This window comes from Eurypyga helias, unplaced genomic scaffold (genome assembly GCF_000690775.1).
Source record: "Eurypyga helias isolate BGI_N326 unplaced genomic scaffold, ASM69077v1 scaffold18066, whole genome shotgun sequence".
Taxonomy (NCBI): Eukaryota; Metazoa; Chordata; class Aves; order Eurypygiformes; family Eurypygidae; genus Eurypyga; species Eurypyga helias.
This window is the reverse complement of record NW_010254875.1, coordinates 15416-31868: the sequence shown is the minus strand read 5'-3', so window position 1 is coordinate 31868 and position 16453 is coordinate 15416. Positions and strand designations below refer to the sequence as shown.

At 50.3% G+C, this 16453-nt stretch overlaps 1 protein-coding gene across 1 annotated transcript; it reads left to right on the top strand.

Annotated features, from left to right (window-relative positions):
- Positions 1 to 4015: 4015 nt before the first annotated feature.
- On the top strand, positions 4016 to 14546 carry DAGLA (diacylglycerol lipase, alpha; the record flags this gene model as incomplete). Its single annotated transcript, XM_010153162.1, has 9 exons — positions 4016 to 4061; positions 4392 to 4472; positions 6046 to 6188; positions 7699 to 7767; positions 8766 to 8838; positions 9946 to 10142; positions 10474 to 10603; positions 11334 to 11515; positions 13619 to 14546. Coding segments are annotated over 9 exons (1849 nt in total), but the record flags the coding sequence as incomplete, so codon positions are not given.
- Positions 14547 to 16453: the final 1907 nt, after the last annotated feature.

The window sequence follows — 16453 nt, the reverse complement described above, 5'->3', positions numbered from 1 at the left end:
CCTTCTCAGGGCTGCTCTCCAGCCAAAATCACTGTAACTAAAATAACCCCATACAATTAGTAAAACCAAACTGTAAAAGGCGTCTGCCGAGACCTAGAACAAAATTACTGGAGTCATTCAAATGACTTTTTCTCTCAATGACCTTTCCAGAATTTACAATCAAACCCTGAGAATGAGTTTAAAATTCTGTTGTAGTGGGCTTAAATCTCATAAAAGGATTTTGGCAGGACTTGTGTCTGTGTAATTAGACTGATCCTATGTGTCTTTGGTAGCGAGCAGGACTGGCCTGACTAAATCAATTTACTATAGAGCTGACCTTTGCCCCAGACCAGCAAAGTAATGACACACATGCTGAGTTTTAAGATTATCAGGAATTTGGCAGCCTCTCAAGATGCAGTGCCAGATTGGGAAAGAAAAATACAAACTGGAGTTTGTGTGTGTTGGAAGGAACATGGTGACTGCAGGAAACGCTGCAGCTCAGGGAGATGAGATGTTGCTGACCAGGGTCCCTTCAGGGTGGGACGTTGAGCTCCTGGGAGCTGGGTGCTCCTGCTCCAGTCATGATGTCCTTGCCTGAATGCCAAACCTGGTGGATGAAAAGCTGGATATGAGCCTGTAGTGGGTGCTGGCAGCCTGGAAAGCCAGCTGTATCCTGGCCACGGAGATGCTTCGAGGGCTGGAGCCCCTCTGCCATGGGGACAGGCTGGGAGAGTTGGGGGGTTCAGCCTGGAGAAGGGAAGCTCCGGGGAGACCTCAGAGTCCTTTCCAGTGCCTGGGGGGGATTAAAAGAAAGATGGGGATGGGCTCTTTAGCAGGGCCTGTTGGACAGGACAAGGGGTAAGAGTTTTAAGCTAAAAGAGGGGAGATTCAGACCAGATGTGAGGAGGAAATTTTTTACACCGTGGTCGGTGGAACACTGGAGCAGGTTGCTCGGAGAGGTGGGAGATGCCACATCCCTGGAAACACTCAATGTCAGGTTGGATGGGTCTCTGAACAACCTGATCTCATTGAAGATGTCCCCGGGGGTTGGACTGGGTGGCCTTGACGGGTCCCTTCCTACCCAAACCATGCTGTGATAACTTAATGAAACATTATCAGGTGATTCCCTTTGCTCTGTTCTGAGTTTTTATTTAACCCTTGTGTTATCTCTTCGATTGTTGCTAGTGCAGAAATACCCCTTTATCTTAAATTATTATCAGTATTAATCTTCAATAATGTGCTGTTGATTCCTGAGGGAAGCTCATGACCATCATAGGATTTTAAAATGTCTGTCTTAATGCATATTTAATATCCAGAAGTCAACTTTAATGCACAAATAAATGAAGTATCTTCCTAACACGTTTAACTTGGAGAAAATCACTTGGCTGTTGGGGAGCTTCCTGTAAATTGTTTGATTCCTGTTACTTTGCTTGCTGTTTCTGTCCCCTGCGCCCAGCAGGCTGGCGTCGCCTGTTACCTCTGCCTGTGCCTCACGCGGTGTCGATCAGACCTCCTACGAGTCAGAGCTCTTGATGTTTACATCAGCCTTTAGCACTCCACCCCTCCCACAGCCGAAAGGGTTCGATCGCTTGGGTCGCTGCGCAGGTCACGCTTAAAATATATATTAGGTCTCGGAGTTCTTTTGGATCAAAAAACATAGCTGTAAGGAAGGTTTATGGGTTAGCATGCCAAAAAAAAGGGGATTGTGACAATCCCAAGAGGAAATTAACGGGAAAAAAAAAACCCAAAACAGACAACGTAGCTTCACTATTTTTGAAATAAAATAATAAAATTGGTGTATCTTATTTCGAAGGTAAGGTAAAAGTAATCATAAATCGAGGGCATAAATCCATACGTAATTGTTGAACTTGTATTATTACAAAACTACTAAAATGATGATGTTCCGGAGGTTTACTTCCTGGTGTTGAGCCAACTGGGATGACGAGAAGTAGCTGCTAGAAGGAAGCCCTGGAAGCTCAGCCGTGATAACAGCTCTCACCAGTTGGATAGGTCAGCCATAGCAGTAACTTCCAAGCTCTTTTCTGTACCACGTAGACCCCGCTGTGGGTTTTCACACGCAGTTTGACTATCGCAGAGCAGTTTTGTGCCTTCAGACTGTGAAGTAATACGGAGTGTTTCCCTTTTGCTTTTCCCTGCATCTCCAATCGGTTTGCTCAGTTACATGTAAGCTTGGAAAATTAAGCCTGGATGGTTCTATTCCTCTGAAATTTATGACAGTGTCCACTTTAATGCCAAGTTTCAATGTAACTTCGCAGAGCTAAGTCTCATTCCATAATATTAAAATCACTGTCTATATTAGAATATACTGTAATTATCAAAAATACAGCTATAAGGCTGACTAACAGCCCATTAGTAACATCACCATGGATTTAGGTCATGCTTCTCAAAAATAGAATCCTAAATTCATGTTAGAAATTTATATAAGTAGTCTGCCATTGACTTCTCATTAGAGGTGGAGAGGAAGGCTCTTCTGAGTGCCGTGGAAGCCAGCTAGCTGCTGAGAGATCTGAGCCCGGCCGTGAAATCTCATGGGATCTGCTTTTTGATAATGAAGGTAGCGCTACAGATGTCCCCTTTACAGGCTCAGCAGAATCACTTGTGCTCTGCTCTTTCTCTTCAGTACTCGGGTTGGGTTTGATGGTGTCTTTGATATCGAGGACTTTGAAAATTCCGCATTTCTTTGCTTTTTGGAGAGGGCCGTGAATTCTTTTATGCCGCTGAGATTAAACAGTGCCCATGAATGCTCACTTTGTACTTCGGCTGGTTTTGGGTAGGGGTGAAATGGGAAATAGCAAAGGAGATGATCTTCCCTGTTTTTGGCCAAGCTAGGCAGTGTGAATTATTTGAGGTCTGTTCTCACCAAATTAAAGCACCTGATTTCTGATTACCCATGTTCACCCTGGACTACATCACTGTTTTTTCAGCCTTTGTATTTCAAGCTCGCTTTACCCCTGAATTAAGCTCTAGTAAAGGCATAACCAATAATTTATGCAACAGACCAAATTCTAGTTCCTGGTTTAGAACAGAAAAGCTGCATTTGTAAGTATTGCACAGGGAGAAAATCTCCAGATGCAGCCATCAGCAGAGAGTATGAACGTGTAGAACCAGAATCACGGAATCACAGAACGGTTTGGGTGGGAAGGGACCTTAAAGCCCATCTAGTTCCAAGCCCCCTGCCATGGGCAGGGACACCTTCCACCAGACCAGGCCGCTCCAAGCCTCATCCAGCCTGGCCTTGGACACTCCCAGGAATGGGGCATCCACAGCTTCTCTGGGAACCTGTCCCAGTGCCTCCCCACTCTCTCTGGGAAGAATTCCTTCCTGATGTCCCATCTCCATCTCCCTCTTCCCGTTCAAACCCGTCACCCCTTGTCCTGTCACTCCCTGCCCTTGGGAAAAGCCCCCCCAGCTTCCTTGTAGCCCCCCAGGCACTGGAAGGGGCTCTGAGGTCTCCCCGGAGCTTCCCTTCTCCAGGCTGAACCCCCCACCTCCCCCAGCCTGTCCCCATGGCAGAGGGGCTCCAGCCCTCGGAGCATCTCCGGGGCCTCCTCTGGACTCGCTCCCACAGCTCTGTGTCCTCCTGCTGTTGGGGCCCAGAGCTGGAGCAGAACTGCAGGGGGGTCTCCCCAGAGCGGAGCAGAGGGGGAGAATCCCCTCCCTCTCCCTGATGGCCACGCTGCTCTGGATCCAGCCCAGGATAGTGATTATCAGCTTGTTTCCCATCTTCCAGCAGTTCTTAGCTTCTACTAAATAAAGGCATTTGATAATTTGTGATTTAATGTCCTTTGGCAGCTGAATCGCCTTAATAGTTGTTGCCTTCTCCAGTCATCAATACCTCTTCCTGTACAGATAGCGCTCCTGCTTTTTCCCTCCAGCAGCGTCTTGGTGTTTGCATTTATTCCGTGAAATTGTTAGACTAATTCACGCTTTCCTTCACAGATTTACATGGAATAGTACAGTTTTGCGGTTAAGGCGTTGACGTGCAGAAAATCACTGTTTCTCCATTCTGCTGCAGATCCCAGTGTCTGCTGCACTTCCAGATCCACAGCTTTGCATTTCAAGTGGGTTGTTTGGTGGTGGTGGCTGTTTTTTCTTCCCCAGCCTCTTCGCTGTGAGCCCAGGAATAGGCCCCTTGAGCATTATCTTCATTTAAGAACTGTCGTTACTTCTAAAGAGTTTGTGGCTCTGGTAATCAGTGAGCCAAAACATCCGCCCAAGGAAGCTTATTCCTGAAGGTGGAGCGGAGTCTGTATCCCTCCTCAGCCCTGCCACGCGCTGTGTGCCGCTCCGGAGCGTATGCAGCGTTCGGGGCAGTGTGGTGGCGGCTGGATGGTTAGATCAGGGCTGATGTGCCACCGTTTATGTCCTGTTCTCCCTTCTCTTCCCCTCAGGGAATGGTGCTCTCTGCTGAGTACATCAAGAAGAAATTGGAGCAAGAAATGGTGCTTTCTCAAGCTTTTGGACGAGACTTGGTGAGTATCAGCTTTCTTTTATCCTCATAGGCTGTACAGAAGGCAAGATTTCCCCGAAAACAGAGAAGCCTCCATGTTCCTGAGTCTGTTGTACAAATTTCTCAAACCTTCCTTTAATTCCTATCCCTCTGGATTGCCAGACAGGCAACTAGTTCCTCATTCCCCCAAGGTTTTTTGAAACTGCCAATCCTGCAAAGCTCCTGATTTTTTAATTTTCTCTTCCTCAGGCAAAGCTAAGGCAGGAAGTCCCCCTTGCTGGAAATGCAGGACAGGGAACATTAAAAACAAATCAACAGGAACTAAAATCCCATCTCTATGGAGATGCTCTTTGGAGACAGTAATGGGATGCTGTGCTGACTGTCTGCGTGTGCAGATTTCTTGGGATAGAGAGCCATCCAAGAACCCGAGGGAGACGTTGGGAAGCTGCTTACCTTAGTTAATATGTCAGCAACAGCACTGCCTGTCCCCGATGGGGAGGGAACTTCTGAACTGCCTGATTCCCTGCTGTCAGACAGCTCTCCTTTTCTCATGCCTAGAGAGTCTTGGCCTGACTGTGTCTGTGGGGGAATGAGCTCAAGGGAGAAAGAAAAGAGGGATAAAAGCCTCAATGGTTCCCTGGAACTTGAGTGTCAAACCATTCACCACTCAGTTGTCCTCCTTGTGATGTTTGGAAGGTGTAGGGGGGGAGACGTATGCATCTGACTTCTTCATGTGGTGCTTTATTCCTCCTGCCCTGAAAGTGAAAATTGGTCTTGTTAGGTGAGCTCGTGTTACTCATGAGGAATTTTTCCTGATGTCCTACAGAGCTCAGTTGCTCCCTGACTGCTAAGGATACGGTGACGTTCAAAGCTCTGTACTTTGGTTATCACAGAATTGTAGAATGGTTTGGGTTGGAAAGGGCTTAAAGCCTCCCCAGCCCCACCCCCTGCCATGGGCAGGGACACCTTCCATAGCCCAGGTTGCTCCAAGCCTCATCCAGCCTGGCCTTGGACACTCCCAGGGATGGGGCATCCACAGCTTCTCTGGGCAACCTGTCCCAGTGCTCCCCACTCTCTGCAGGAAGAATTCCTTCCTGATGTCCCATTTCCATTTCCCTCTTTCTGTTTAAACCCGTCACCCCTTGTCCTGTCACTCCCTACCCTTGGAAAAAGCCCCCCCAGCTTCCTTGTAGCCCTCCAGGCACTGGAAGGGGCTCTGAGGTCTCCCCGGAGCTTCCCTTCTCCAGGCTGAACCCCCCAACTCCCCCAGCCTGTCCCCATGGCAGAGGGGCTCCAGCCCTCGGAGCATCTCCGGGGCCTCCTCTGGACTCGCTCCAACAGCTCCGTGTCCTCCTGCTGTTGGGGCCCAGAGCTGGAGCAGCACTGCAGGGGGGTCTCCCCAGAGCGGAGCAGAGGGGCAGAATCCCCTCCCTTTCCCTGATGGCCACGCTGCTCTGGATCCAGCCCAGGATACAGTTGGCATCTTTCCTCACACAGAGGAAAGACTCACAGCTGGGGGGCAAAGGGACAGATTTGGGGGGTTGCGGACTTATCTTTCAGTCTGACCGCAATTTCTTTTGTTGTTTTGTTTTCAGGGGAGAGGAACAAAACACTATGGCCTGATCGTGGTGGGTCATTCCCTGGGGGCTGGCACCGCTGCCATCCTGTCCTTCCTCTTGCGTCCGCAGTACCCGTCGCTGAAGTGCTTTGCCTATTCTCCCCCGGGTGGGCTGCTGAGGTAGGTGTTGGGGCAGGAGGACTGCTGAGGGGCTGTGTCGATGTAGCTGGATCAGATCCTGTTGCTGATGCTTTGGGGAGCAGGAAAAGACAAGTCTCTGCCCTGTGAAGCACGTGGGAAAATGGAGAGGCTTTATAGGAGCTGAGGATCGTTGGCAGGCTTTGCTCTGTGTTACAGTTTGGAATTAAGGTTATGATGGCAGGTGGCCAGTCTCCCAAATAGTCTGGTGTCCGTGGCTGTAGATCTAATGTCACCCTGACTAGTGAAAAATGCACATTGAGTGGGCAGGGTGCAATTTCCTTACTTTCTGCGCAATGCCAGCGTGTCTGCCCCACGTCTGCTCTCGGTAGAGGTGCAGTAAAGGTGATATTTGACTGAACGTCGATGTCTGTGTCAGTTGATCTGGTTATTCAGGCTCCTTTTGCCTCTGACAAAGAAATTAGCACTCCGGGCTGTCATTTCTGCCCTTCTAAAGTTGATGCTTGAGGTAGGTCGGAGGGGTTGTGCTGCTTGGGTGCCCATTTCTCTCCGCTAGTTTAGCATCCTCAGAGATGTCCGGAGAGAGGTACGGGGAATTCTTCCCGCTGTAAATTGGAACAGACCTGCTGGTCATGTTATTTACATGGCAGCCAAACAAAACCATCCTCTGTGATTGCTGTGAAGAGAGATGAGGTCTTTCTAGTTGTGACAGACATCATGGGGACACTTGAAAACAGCTGTGGATTATCAGAAGCTTCTCCTCGTAGTTACTGTAGTGTTCCAGGAGCAGCCAAGGGTTTTAAACCCTCCTGCTAATGAACCTGGGTACTGCCATGCCTCGTTACGATATTGATCCCTGGTCTTCTGCGGCTGTAGAGGAGTTGCTCTGAAGGTTTCATGAGTTTTACAGCTTTCTGTTCAGAGCTTCCACTCCTGAGATCCAAGCTGTGCCGTTACCTCAACTGTTCAGGGTTCAAGAGGTGCCCCCGAGTGCCGCACTTTTGCGCTGTGTCATGCCCTGGATCATCTCTAGGTCAGTGATGCAGCCTCTGCCCTGGTAACTCCTTCAGAAGGTCTCTGGGAAGGAAGCTGATCGCAGAACCAGCTTGTAGAGTCAAAGCCTTAACTCCCTCCTGCCCTGGCACACAGGTTGCTGCAGGAAGTGGCCCTCTTAGTTCTACAGTCTCTTTTCAAAGCAGCGTCATGAGCACGGAATATCTCCTTCCTTTCTGCAGCCCTGGATATTCCCAAACTATTGGAAAACGACTGTGATGCACTTGAGAGCTTCCTTTTCCAAGTATATTCAGAGCCACGTGCAGAGTAGTGTTGCTTGGGGCAGGGGATGGGAAATCAGGCTTTTCTTTATCAGGGTGCAAGTCTCAAAAGCCTTGAGCAGCTTGGGTTGTGGTTTTTATGACCCTGGTTCCCTGTTTGGTAACCTCTCTGACCCCAGTGGCACATGAGGAATGAAATGCAGTTTGCGGCTAGTAGAACCCTGTTTGCTTCTTTCTTGGTCCTGTTTCTCTTCCAGTGAGGATGCCATGGAGTATTCAAAAGAGTTTGTGACTGCGGTCGTGCTTGGCAAAGATCTAGTGCCCAGGCAAGTTGAGAAGTGTCTGAATTTCTTGATATCTGCTGTTCTATACCAAAGTCACCTCTTTTCCCATCAGAAAGTGACCTTTTTCCTGTCCTGTCTCCAGTTTCCTCATTTACCTGGCCTTGTATGTGTCTTTCTTGTCTTCCTGGCTACCTGTATTGCTGAATCTTTCACCTGGACCCCTATAGTCGTGTTTCACACACCTTTCTGTAGGCATGTCCCTCCCTGTCTCAGCTGTATGAAAGAAAAGGGTGAACATCCTGTCTCTGTAATTATAGTATCTCACCTGTCTTCCTGGTTACCTGTGTTATCTCGGACCTCTTCACACTCTGTCCCAAACTAGACATGCTGTCATCTTTTTGTACTGTTTATCCTTTATTCCACATCATCTCCCATCTCTGAACCAACTCCTTCATTTCTCTGGGCATTTCTCACTCCTCATCGTCTCCTGGGACAAGTTCTGAACTGGGTGTTGGGCTAGAAACCAGCCAACCTGGGTGTTCCTTTTGCTTCTGCCCTGTGGTGTCCCTTCAGATAACCATGACATTTCTGTACGATATAAGGCATGTGGAGGGAAATCACCACGTGGTATTGAACGTGCCTTTTGGTCACCTGTATGACACCATCCCGTCCATCCTGTAACCTGTTCAGTGCTGTCACAGCTCTGTGCCACCTAATCTCTGTTCCTATACCTGTTTCTTGCTCGCTTGTTTGCGATCACATCATCTCCCTCCGTATCTGTCCACTGACCTCTCTCCTATCTGTCTTCACTGATCTGATTCTGCCATGACATTTCATACTTGTTTTATTGTCACGATGGTTTCCTGTGGCCTCTTAACGCCCATTACTGGTCCTGGGTGATGCCACAACCTCTGCAACGATCTGCGTGATGGTGTTGCTGCCTTCTTGTATCTCTTGTAGCGTAGTTTCTTGTTCTTCTGTGTGTCCCTTCCGTGCTGTTCCCTGCCAGGCTGTTGCAAACACACCCTTCTCTCTTTCAGAATCGGTCTCTCTCAGCTGGAGGGATTTCGCCGGCAGCTTCTGGATGTTCTTCAAAGAAGTAACAAACCAAAGGTAAGAGGAAAGACTAGCAGATGCCTGAAGGTGAGTCTCTGAGCAGTGCTGGTAAACAGTGTGTCATGGAGCAATGCCACGGACTCCTCCAGGTCTCCTCAGGGCCACTCTGACGACTATTTGGGCAACCAGAGGAGCGGTGGCGAGAGCCAGAAGGCAGCTAGAGGGGTCAGGGCAAAGCGCTGCACTCTGCAGGCTGCTCCATGACGCTGGCTCCGTGCGGCAAGCTCACCCTCGCGGGGTTAAAATAACCAAGCAAGAAACTGTCCTCGGAGCCTGTTTTGGAGCCTGTGTTCCAACGGCAGCTTTTCTGGGCCAGTGACAAATGGTAACGGGCAAGGAGGTACAACAGTTGTCTGCTCAGACGCTGCCGCGTGCTGTCTGGGTGGCGCTGGGCTAGCGTAAGCGATCTGTTAATGTTTTGGAGATGGGAAATGTGGAAGGTTGTTCCTCCCCGGGCTGCTTTACTGTTACACAGAGATGGAAAAATCGTAAGATGTTAAGATTTTGGGGGTTAAAATATTATAGAAATTACTTGTAGGGGGAGAAAAACTGAGCTTATGTTTATTCTTCTTGTTAAGATTCTATGATTTTTGTATTTTGGCATTTTATGGTGAGTTTTATGGGGTTTTAGGATTTCTTTTAGTGCATAAAGAAAGGCCTGAATAGAATTTTTGTCTGCTTACATTGTATAGTCTCTTGCTTATTTTTGTACACTAAAAATTCAGATTCCATCTACTGTGTTTATCCTGGAAGATATTATGTCACCAGCTGGTGGACAAGTTGGCACTTGCTCTAGATCCCTGTGCTGGTTTGAAACCACGACAGTCCCTAACTCTGCAAAAATCTCCAGAAAAAAAAAAAATAAGGAAGGATGAGATGTGGCCACTTCTAAGGTTAAAATTGAAGAAAGGAAGAAATGATTTCTCTGGGCAGGGTTATCTCTATCTCTAGGGCTATTATTTAAGAGCAGTTGGGGCACAAGACCTGTTTTTTCTTTTTTCTGCTGTTAAATATCCAGTTTGAACCTCTCAGTCTTGAGACGACTCTGCTGTACTTTGTTTTTCTCTTCTCACTAATCTCCTTCCCTTCTCTCGGGTGGAACAGTGGCGAATCATTGTGGGTGCTACGAAATGCATACCCAAGTCCGAGCTCCCTGAGGAGACGGAAGACAATTCCGTCACGAGCAATCGCCTCTGGACACATCCCAGCGACCTGACGATCGCCCTGTCGGCGAGCACACCGCTCTACCCGCCCGGCCGCATCATCCACGTCGTGCACAACCATCCCGCCGAGCAGTGCTGGTGAGTGCGCACACCCGGCCCTGAGCAGGGCTGAAACCTTTCTTTTGCAAAAGATTCCCCAGGACAGGAACCCATCGGGGAAGGAGGTGATGGGTTGGGTTTTTTCCCCCCTCGCTGTCTTATGGTGACAGGGATTGTCTGTGCTCTCAGAACAGCCAGTCGTGTCGCTGTTGGCTGGTGCAGCTTTGGAGCAACAGCCGTAGCGCCTGTAGTTCAACATCTGTTTTTCCTGTTCCTTTTTCTCACTGCAACCTTCCGTTTTTCTTTTGCATGGCCTGTTCTTTCATCCCCTGCTCCCTGTTTCCCTCTCTTTTTGGATCCCAACTCCCAGTTGCTGCGAGCAAGAGGATCCCACTTACTTTGCCATCTGGGGTGACAACAAGGCATTTAACGAGGTCATCATCTCGCCGGCGATGTTGCACGAGCACCTCCCGTATGTGGTCATGGAAGGGCTCAACAAGGTAACGCAGAGAAGTAGGATCAAAGGGGTAATTAGGGGCCCTAATAAAGCGAGTGTCTCGTCACGGGCCTTTATGTGCAGAGGTTAAGTAGCCCTTGCTCAGGAGAACTGGCAAATACACGAATCCATTGACTTTGGGGAGGAGGAGGAAAGAAGATTGTGCTCGGGGCCAGTCAGGCACAGGCTATGAGGCAAGTGTAACGAGGTCTGGATATGGAATGTAGATCTCCATCCCAGTACCCGCAGTCCCACACCAGGTCCTCTTTCCAAATGTAATGTCGTAATAATGTCCGGTTGGGTGGTGGTTGGTTCCTTCTCTCAGAAACTGCCCGTTACAGAAATCCAAGCCGTGACAGAAGTCCCCTGCACTCCAGCTGCAGCCCCTCTGCTGGTCCCAAGGGTGATGGGGGTTTGGGTAATGGTTGTGGACTGGCCCGTGCCACCCAGCTCCAGTTCCTAGCCACCCAGCTCTACCGTGAAGACTTGGGCAAGTATCCTCTGCCCTCCTGGTCTGAAAGCTGCTCCTGCCAGTCTTATTCCCAGCAGGACATTCTGATGGGATAGAGTATGTCAGAATTTAGAGATACAGTCCCTTATCTCGAGGCCTTGCCCTGTGCTTGCAGAAGGCCCTGGTAAGGAGGAGGCAGATCCAGCCGTTGGAAAGCCCCGAGCTGAGAACAGCCAAGCTGTCTCTGGTAAAGCACTACTGTTCCTCTGCTTGCCCTGGACAGGTCTTGGAGAACTACAACAAGGGGAAAACAGCTTTACTGTCTGCAGCCAAAGTGATGGTGAGTCCTACGGAAGTGGATCTCACTCCAGAGCTGATCTTCCAGAGTCAGCCCTTGCCTAGTGGACCCTCGGTGCAGGTCGGAACTGGAGCCATAACCGCGGACAGAAGGAACAGCAGTACGAAGTAAGGATATATCTTGGATTCCTTTGAAGGGTTGTTGGCTCCAGGTGTGGCTCCTTGTTCTCTTGGGGCATTGTGATTAGTTTTTGTGGGAAGGAGAGATCCAACATCTGCCTTTGTGGGACTTTTACTTGGCTTCAGTATGTCTTGTGTCATGTTGGGGGGGGAATCCTCCGTGTTGCTCAAGAATCCCAGAGTGCAGCAAGACGGGAAGAACCCAGAAGTGAAGGGTGTGGAAGAAACTTCCTTTTCTCCATATCCCAGACAAATGGGGTTTCCTCTGAAACCGGGAAGGCAGAGCTTGCAGCCGAATGTGTGTCTTCCTGTGTGATTTCTGTGCCCAAAGTTAGCCTATGCGGTGATTTTCAAAAGCTGAGAAGCAGTGAAAGCCGTAAGCTTAGCAGAACATCCGTATTTAAAGCTAATTTCTGATGTGACTTGTGTAGTGTTACAAATGGGACAATTTGGGAACGTGGATACAGGTGAAGGGAGAGCAGTTGGTGTCCTGTTTGTGACAAAAACGTGGGCATAGACTTACTTTGGAGTCAGAGCATGTGAATTCTTTCACAAAAATTGCATTATATAGGGCAGATTTGCAGACTAAACAAGGAAGATGAGGGAAAGAAGATGGTTTGCAGTCAGAGGTGGCAAATGGGAGTTGAGTGGAAGGAGAAGGCAGCGTTGTGGGTGGGAGAGGGTTTGTTTCTTGGCACTTCTGTGGAGATTTTGGGTAGAGAGACCCAACGAGAAGCTGTGTGGGAAGAGGCAGGGTGAGATGGTCAGTGCTGAGTGCTGGACAGCTGAGTATCCTTGAGGTAAGGTGAGTGAGATTCACTGTTTTGAGGAAAGATAAGACAGCAAATCATATGAAAATGGCAAGGTCCTTGTCACAGAGTGAAGGGTCAGAGACAGGGAAGGAGAGCTTAGAAACAGAACCACAGCTGCAATGAAACAGCAGGAACAGGGATGGGCCCACGTTTGTGAAGGCCACGGTAGAACTGAAGATGAATCGGGTCAAGCAGCAGGGAGAGGAGCAGACCCCAGGAGCTGCTTCCCTTGGAGGTGAGTGAACACAGAGGGGGAACTCCGAGATACCAAAGGGAAGAGAATGAGGGAGAGGTCAGAGAGGCTTAAGGGAGGAACCAGAGCAGAAACAGTTGCAGGTTGGCTGTGTTAAATTGGAGGTTAGAGCCAGCTTTCTGTGTCAGACTCCCTCTTTTGGGGGTTTCTGAAACCTGTTCTCAGATCACTTACTCTGAAGTTACAAAGGGATCAAATACTAGCCCAACTTCTAAGTCTTTCCCTGTATATTGTGTCCCCTCCCAATCTCAGGTTCTTTTCCCAGATGCTTCCTAAAGTTCTTGTCACTTTGGCTGCAGCTAATCCCAGGCTTTGGCTGTGCCTGGTGTGGGAAGCTCCTTCACTGTGTCTTTCTGGAGCAGCCTGCCTGATCCTTAAAAGCCTTAGTGTGACTGGAGCCTTCCTAAAGATCTTGACCTGTCGTAAGCTGAATGAATAAATTGCCTTTTTTTGCCTATTTTTTTAAATCTGACGTCTGAAACGGCGGCTGAATTGATCACGGGCAATGCTCCTGGTGTTTGTGGCACTAAGGCAGGGATTGCCAGCATGGAGAAGGAGGGGAAGATGTGACACTGGAGTGGTTCAGACAGCAAGAAGGAAGAAAGTAGGTTACTGTAGGCACGCCCTTTAACCTCTCTCGCCTCAATCCTCTCTGGTACAGAGGTGCTGAGTGAGAGGGGACTTTGTCTGCACGTGTGGAGCCTGCACTGTGGGGTTTGGGTGCTTCAGAGGTGCTGCAGGTTTAACTGGGAGCAGAACCACGGTCCTGAGTGAAAACGGTGCTTGAGCAGGAAGACCTTTAGCTAGGAGTAAAGGGAGAAGGGCGTGAACCTGGGTTTGCCGAGCGAAGAAATTGTGCTTAATATTTTCAGCTGGGAAGAGGGAGAAAAGAGGTTTCTCGCCGTGCTGGATGGCTTCTGCAGCGACGTGTCCTCGGCGTGCCTGAGGAACTCTGTGCCCCAGATGTGGTTCCTCGGGCTGTTCTGGGGAGTGACGCAGCCTCACGTTGTCTCTTTCTCATTGCAGGAGCAAGTCCCATTCGGAAATCAGCTTGGAGGGGTTTTATGAGACGAAGCCACTTTCTCCTGTGCAGAAAGACCCTGTGGAGTTGCTTCTCCTGGATACAAAGGAACGTCTGTCCGTGGAGCTGCAGGACCGTCGTGCCCCTCTCGCGACCATGGAGAGCCTCTCGGACAACGAATCCATCTACAGCTTTGACTCAAGACGCTCCTCTGGTTTTCGGAGCATCCGGGGCTCTCCCAGCCTCCATGCTGTCATGGAGAAGGACGAGACGCACTGCTTTTATATAGACCCCGTTATCCCTGAGGAGAACCCTTCCCTCAGCTCCCGGACAGAGCTGCTGGCTGCTGACAGCCTCTCCAAGCATTCCCAGGAGACTCAACCCCCCGACAACGTCCTCAATAGTGGTGGCACCACCCCTCAGCGACGCTGCAGTGAGGAGGGGGCCAGCAGTGAGGGGGACCGCGTTTCCTTAGCCCCTCGGGAGGAGTTGTCCCTCCAAAATGGACGACTCACCGACGTTCCCAGTCCCCAAGTGCTGGAGTTTGCCGAGTTCATAGACAGCCTCTTTAATTTGGATAGCAAAAGCAGCTCCTTCCAGGACATTTACTGCATGATGGTGTCAGACAGCTCCAGTGACTTTGCGGAGATGCCCAAGTCCGTCAGCGATCAGGAAATCCTGTTGAGGGCACAATATGAACCCAACCTAGTCCCAAAGCCCCCGAGGTTGTTTGCAGGCTCAACAGATCCTTCGTCGGGCATCTCTGTCTCACCCTCTTTCCCCCTTAGTTCATCCGGAGAACTCATGGACATCACTCCCACAGGCGTGAGCAGCCAGGAGTGTCTGGCCACTGACAAAATCCGGACTTCCACCCCCACCGGGCACGTAACCAGCCCTGCCAAGCAGGACGACCTCATGATTTCAGCCCTCTAATGCAGGCTAAAAAGGGGTGCGGCTCTGAGAGCTGATCCCGTAGGCCGAGTGCTGGGATAATACTCAGAGGAGGTGGTCATCGGGCAGTTGGGGTCGGAGGAGACGGATGGAAACGTTCCTTCTGGGGTGACGCAGTGGTGGCACGCTGTCTGGAGGCTGGATTGTGCTGGAGTCCCACGCGAAGCAGCGTCGCCTCGCCAGGCCGGTGACCCCGAGAGGGTCCGAGTCGCTAACGGTTCGTTCCCTACCTCAGCCTGTCTCGTTTCGTTTGCGAGGCAGATTCCTTGCCCCAGGGCACCTGCTGAGTTTGGGAGTGACATACCCTGCTTCAGGGAATCCTCTGGGGTGAAGTGGGGGGGGAATTCTCTGAAGCTGGCTAGACAGAAGCAAAAGCGGGGTGGGGGTGGCAGCCCATCTCACCCCCTCAGGACTGTGTCGGTGGGTTTGGAAATGAGTGGATTGGGACTTTGGGCCTTATTGCACTACCACGTTGGATCTGGCCCAAGATCCAATTCGACACACTTCCATGGGGTTTGCTTTTGTAGGACACTCTCCTCTTTTAAAGCCATCGGGGCTGTATTCTCCCCAAAATGCAGTCTCCCTTCCCCTGGCCAGGCACAGCAAGAAGGGGCTGGCACTGGAATTTCTCTCCCCTGGGTACTTCTGTGTTCGGTGACCACTCGGCTGCTTCTGAGAGGGAAAGGACACTGTTCTGAAGAGCCAAAGCCCTCTGCCACGTCCCTCCTTCACCAGAAAGTTCTCCTGGATGTCACCATCATCGCTTCTCAGTTCCCTGGACCGCTCTGAGCTGGCGACATTCCTGCAGGCCTGTCAGGATTCTCATCTCGAAGCTGCATGGACGGATCAACTTCAAAATTTAACAGGCTTCTCAACACCCAGCGTTGTTTTCCAGGCCCCTGCGGAGCCTGGCAGCCTTTACTGGACCCCGCTGGGTCCTCACACGACCCATACGCAGTCATCCCAGAGCAGTGCCAGCCTCTGGCCTTGGAGTTCAGGGAAAAGATGAACTTTTACTAAGTATTGAAATCTCTCGTATGTTTACAGAGCTGCTCAGCATTTTGGAAGGTATTTATTAAGCAAACAGGGAGGTTTCCCTAAGCAAAAAGCATGTTCATTCTCTCCCTTCCATGCTGTTCCCTCCTGGGAGAGAGGATGGGCAGGTAGGATTGCAAATCCCCCTCTTTCAAACGGGATTGGGTCTGGGGGAAGCTGCGTGCATCCCTTGCCCACCCTCCCTCTCCCGCCTCCCCGTCGCCGCGTCGCAAAGCTTGACCGAGTCACTATAAAACCACCTGAGCGGAGCCGCGGTGCTTGCCAGAGCTTGCTCTAGACCTGCCCTAGGCAGGCGCTTTCCAATGCCGGAAGCAGGAGAGGAACTACCTGTCTAGGAAGTTTTAAACATACTGTGACCTGTAGAAAGCCTTTTAGTTGACAAAACCCCTTCACATCCAAGCTCAGCGGGGTTACCAATCCGTCCCACTGGAGCTCTGTCCTCCCTCACTGGAAAAAGAAATCCCTATTTTGACTTCCTTATAATCACAGAGATGTTCCTGCCCTCTCTTCCCCTCCTTAGCTGCGGTATTTTCCACTGTGGGAGGATGCTGCGTTTCCCGGGAGTTTTAGCCCATGACAAATCCTTCAGCTCCTGTTATCCCTAGCCTCTGGCTGTGCTCATGGAGTAGTTTCCGGAAGCCCCAGGCGCGGGACAGGGCTGTGCTATACACACAGAGCACTTTATAGTCGGCACGCGCTGACGGGAGGGACGTGAGGCGCGCAGAAGCGAACTGGACTTGGTGGAGAAGTGGCAAATGACAGGGCCTTTAGAAGCGCAGGGACCCTGTTAAACAGGCAGTAAAACCCTGTCCCTGTGGTTTAGGTTTCAAAGG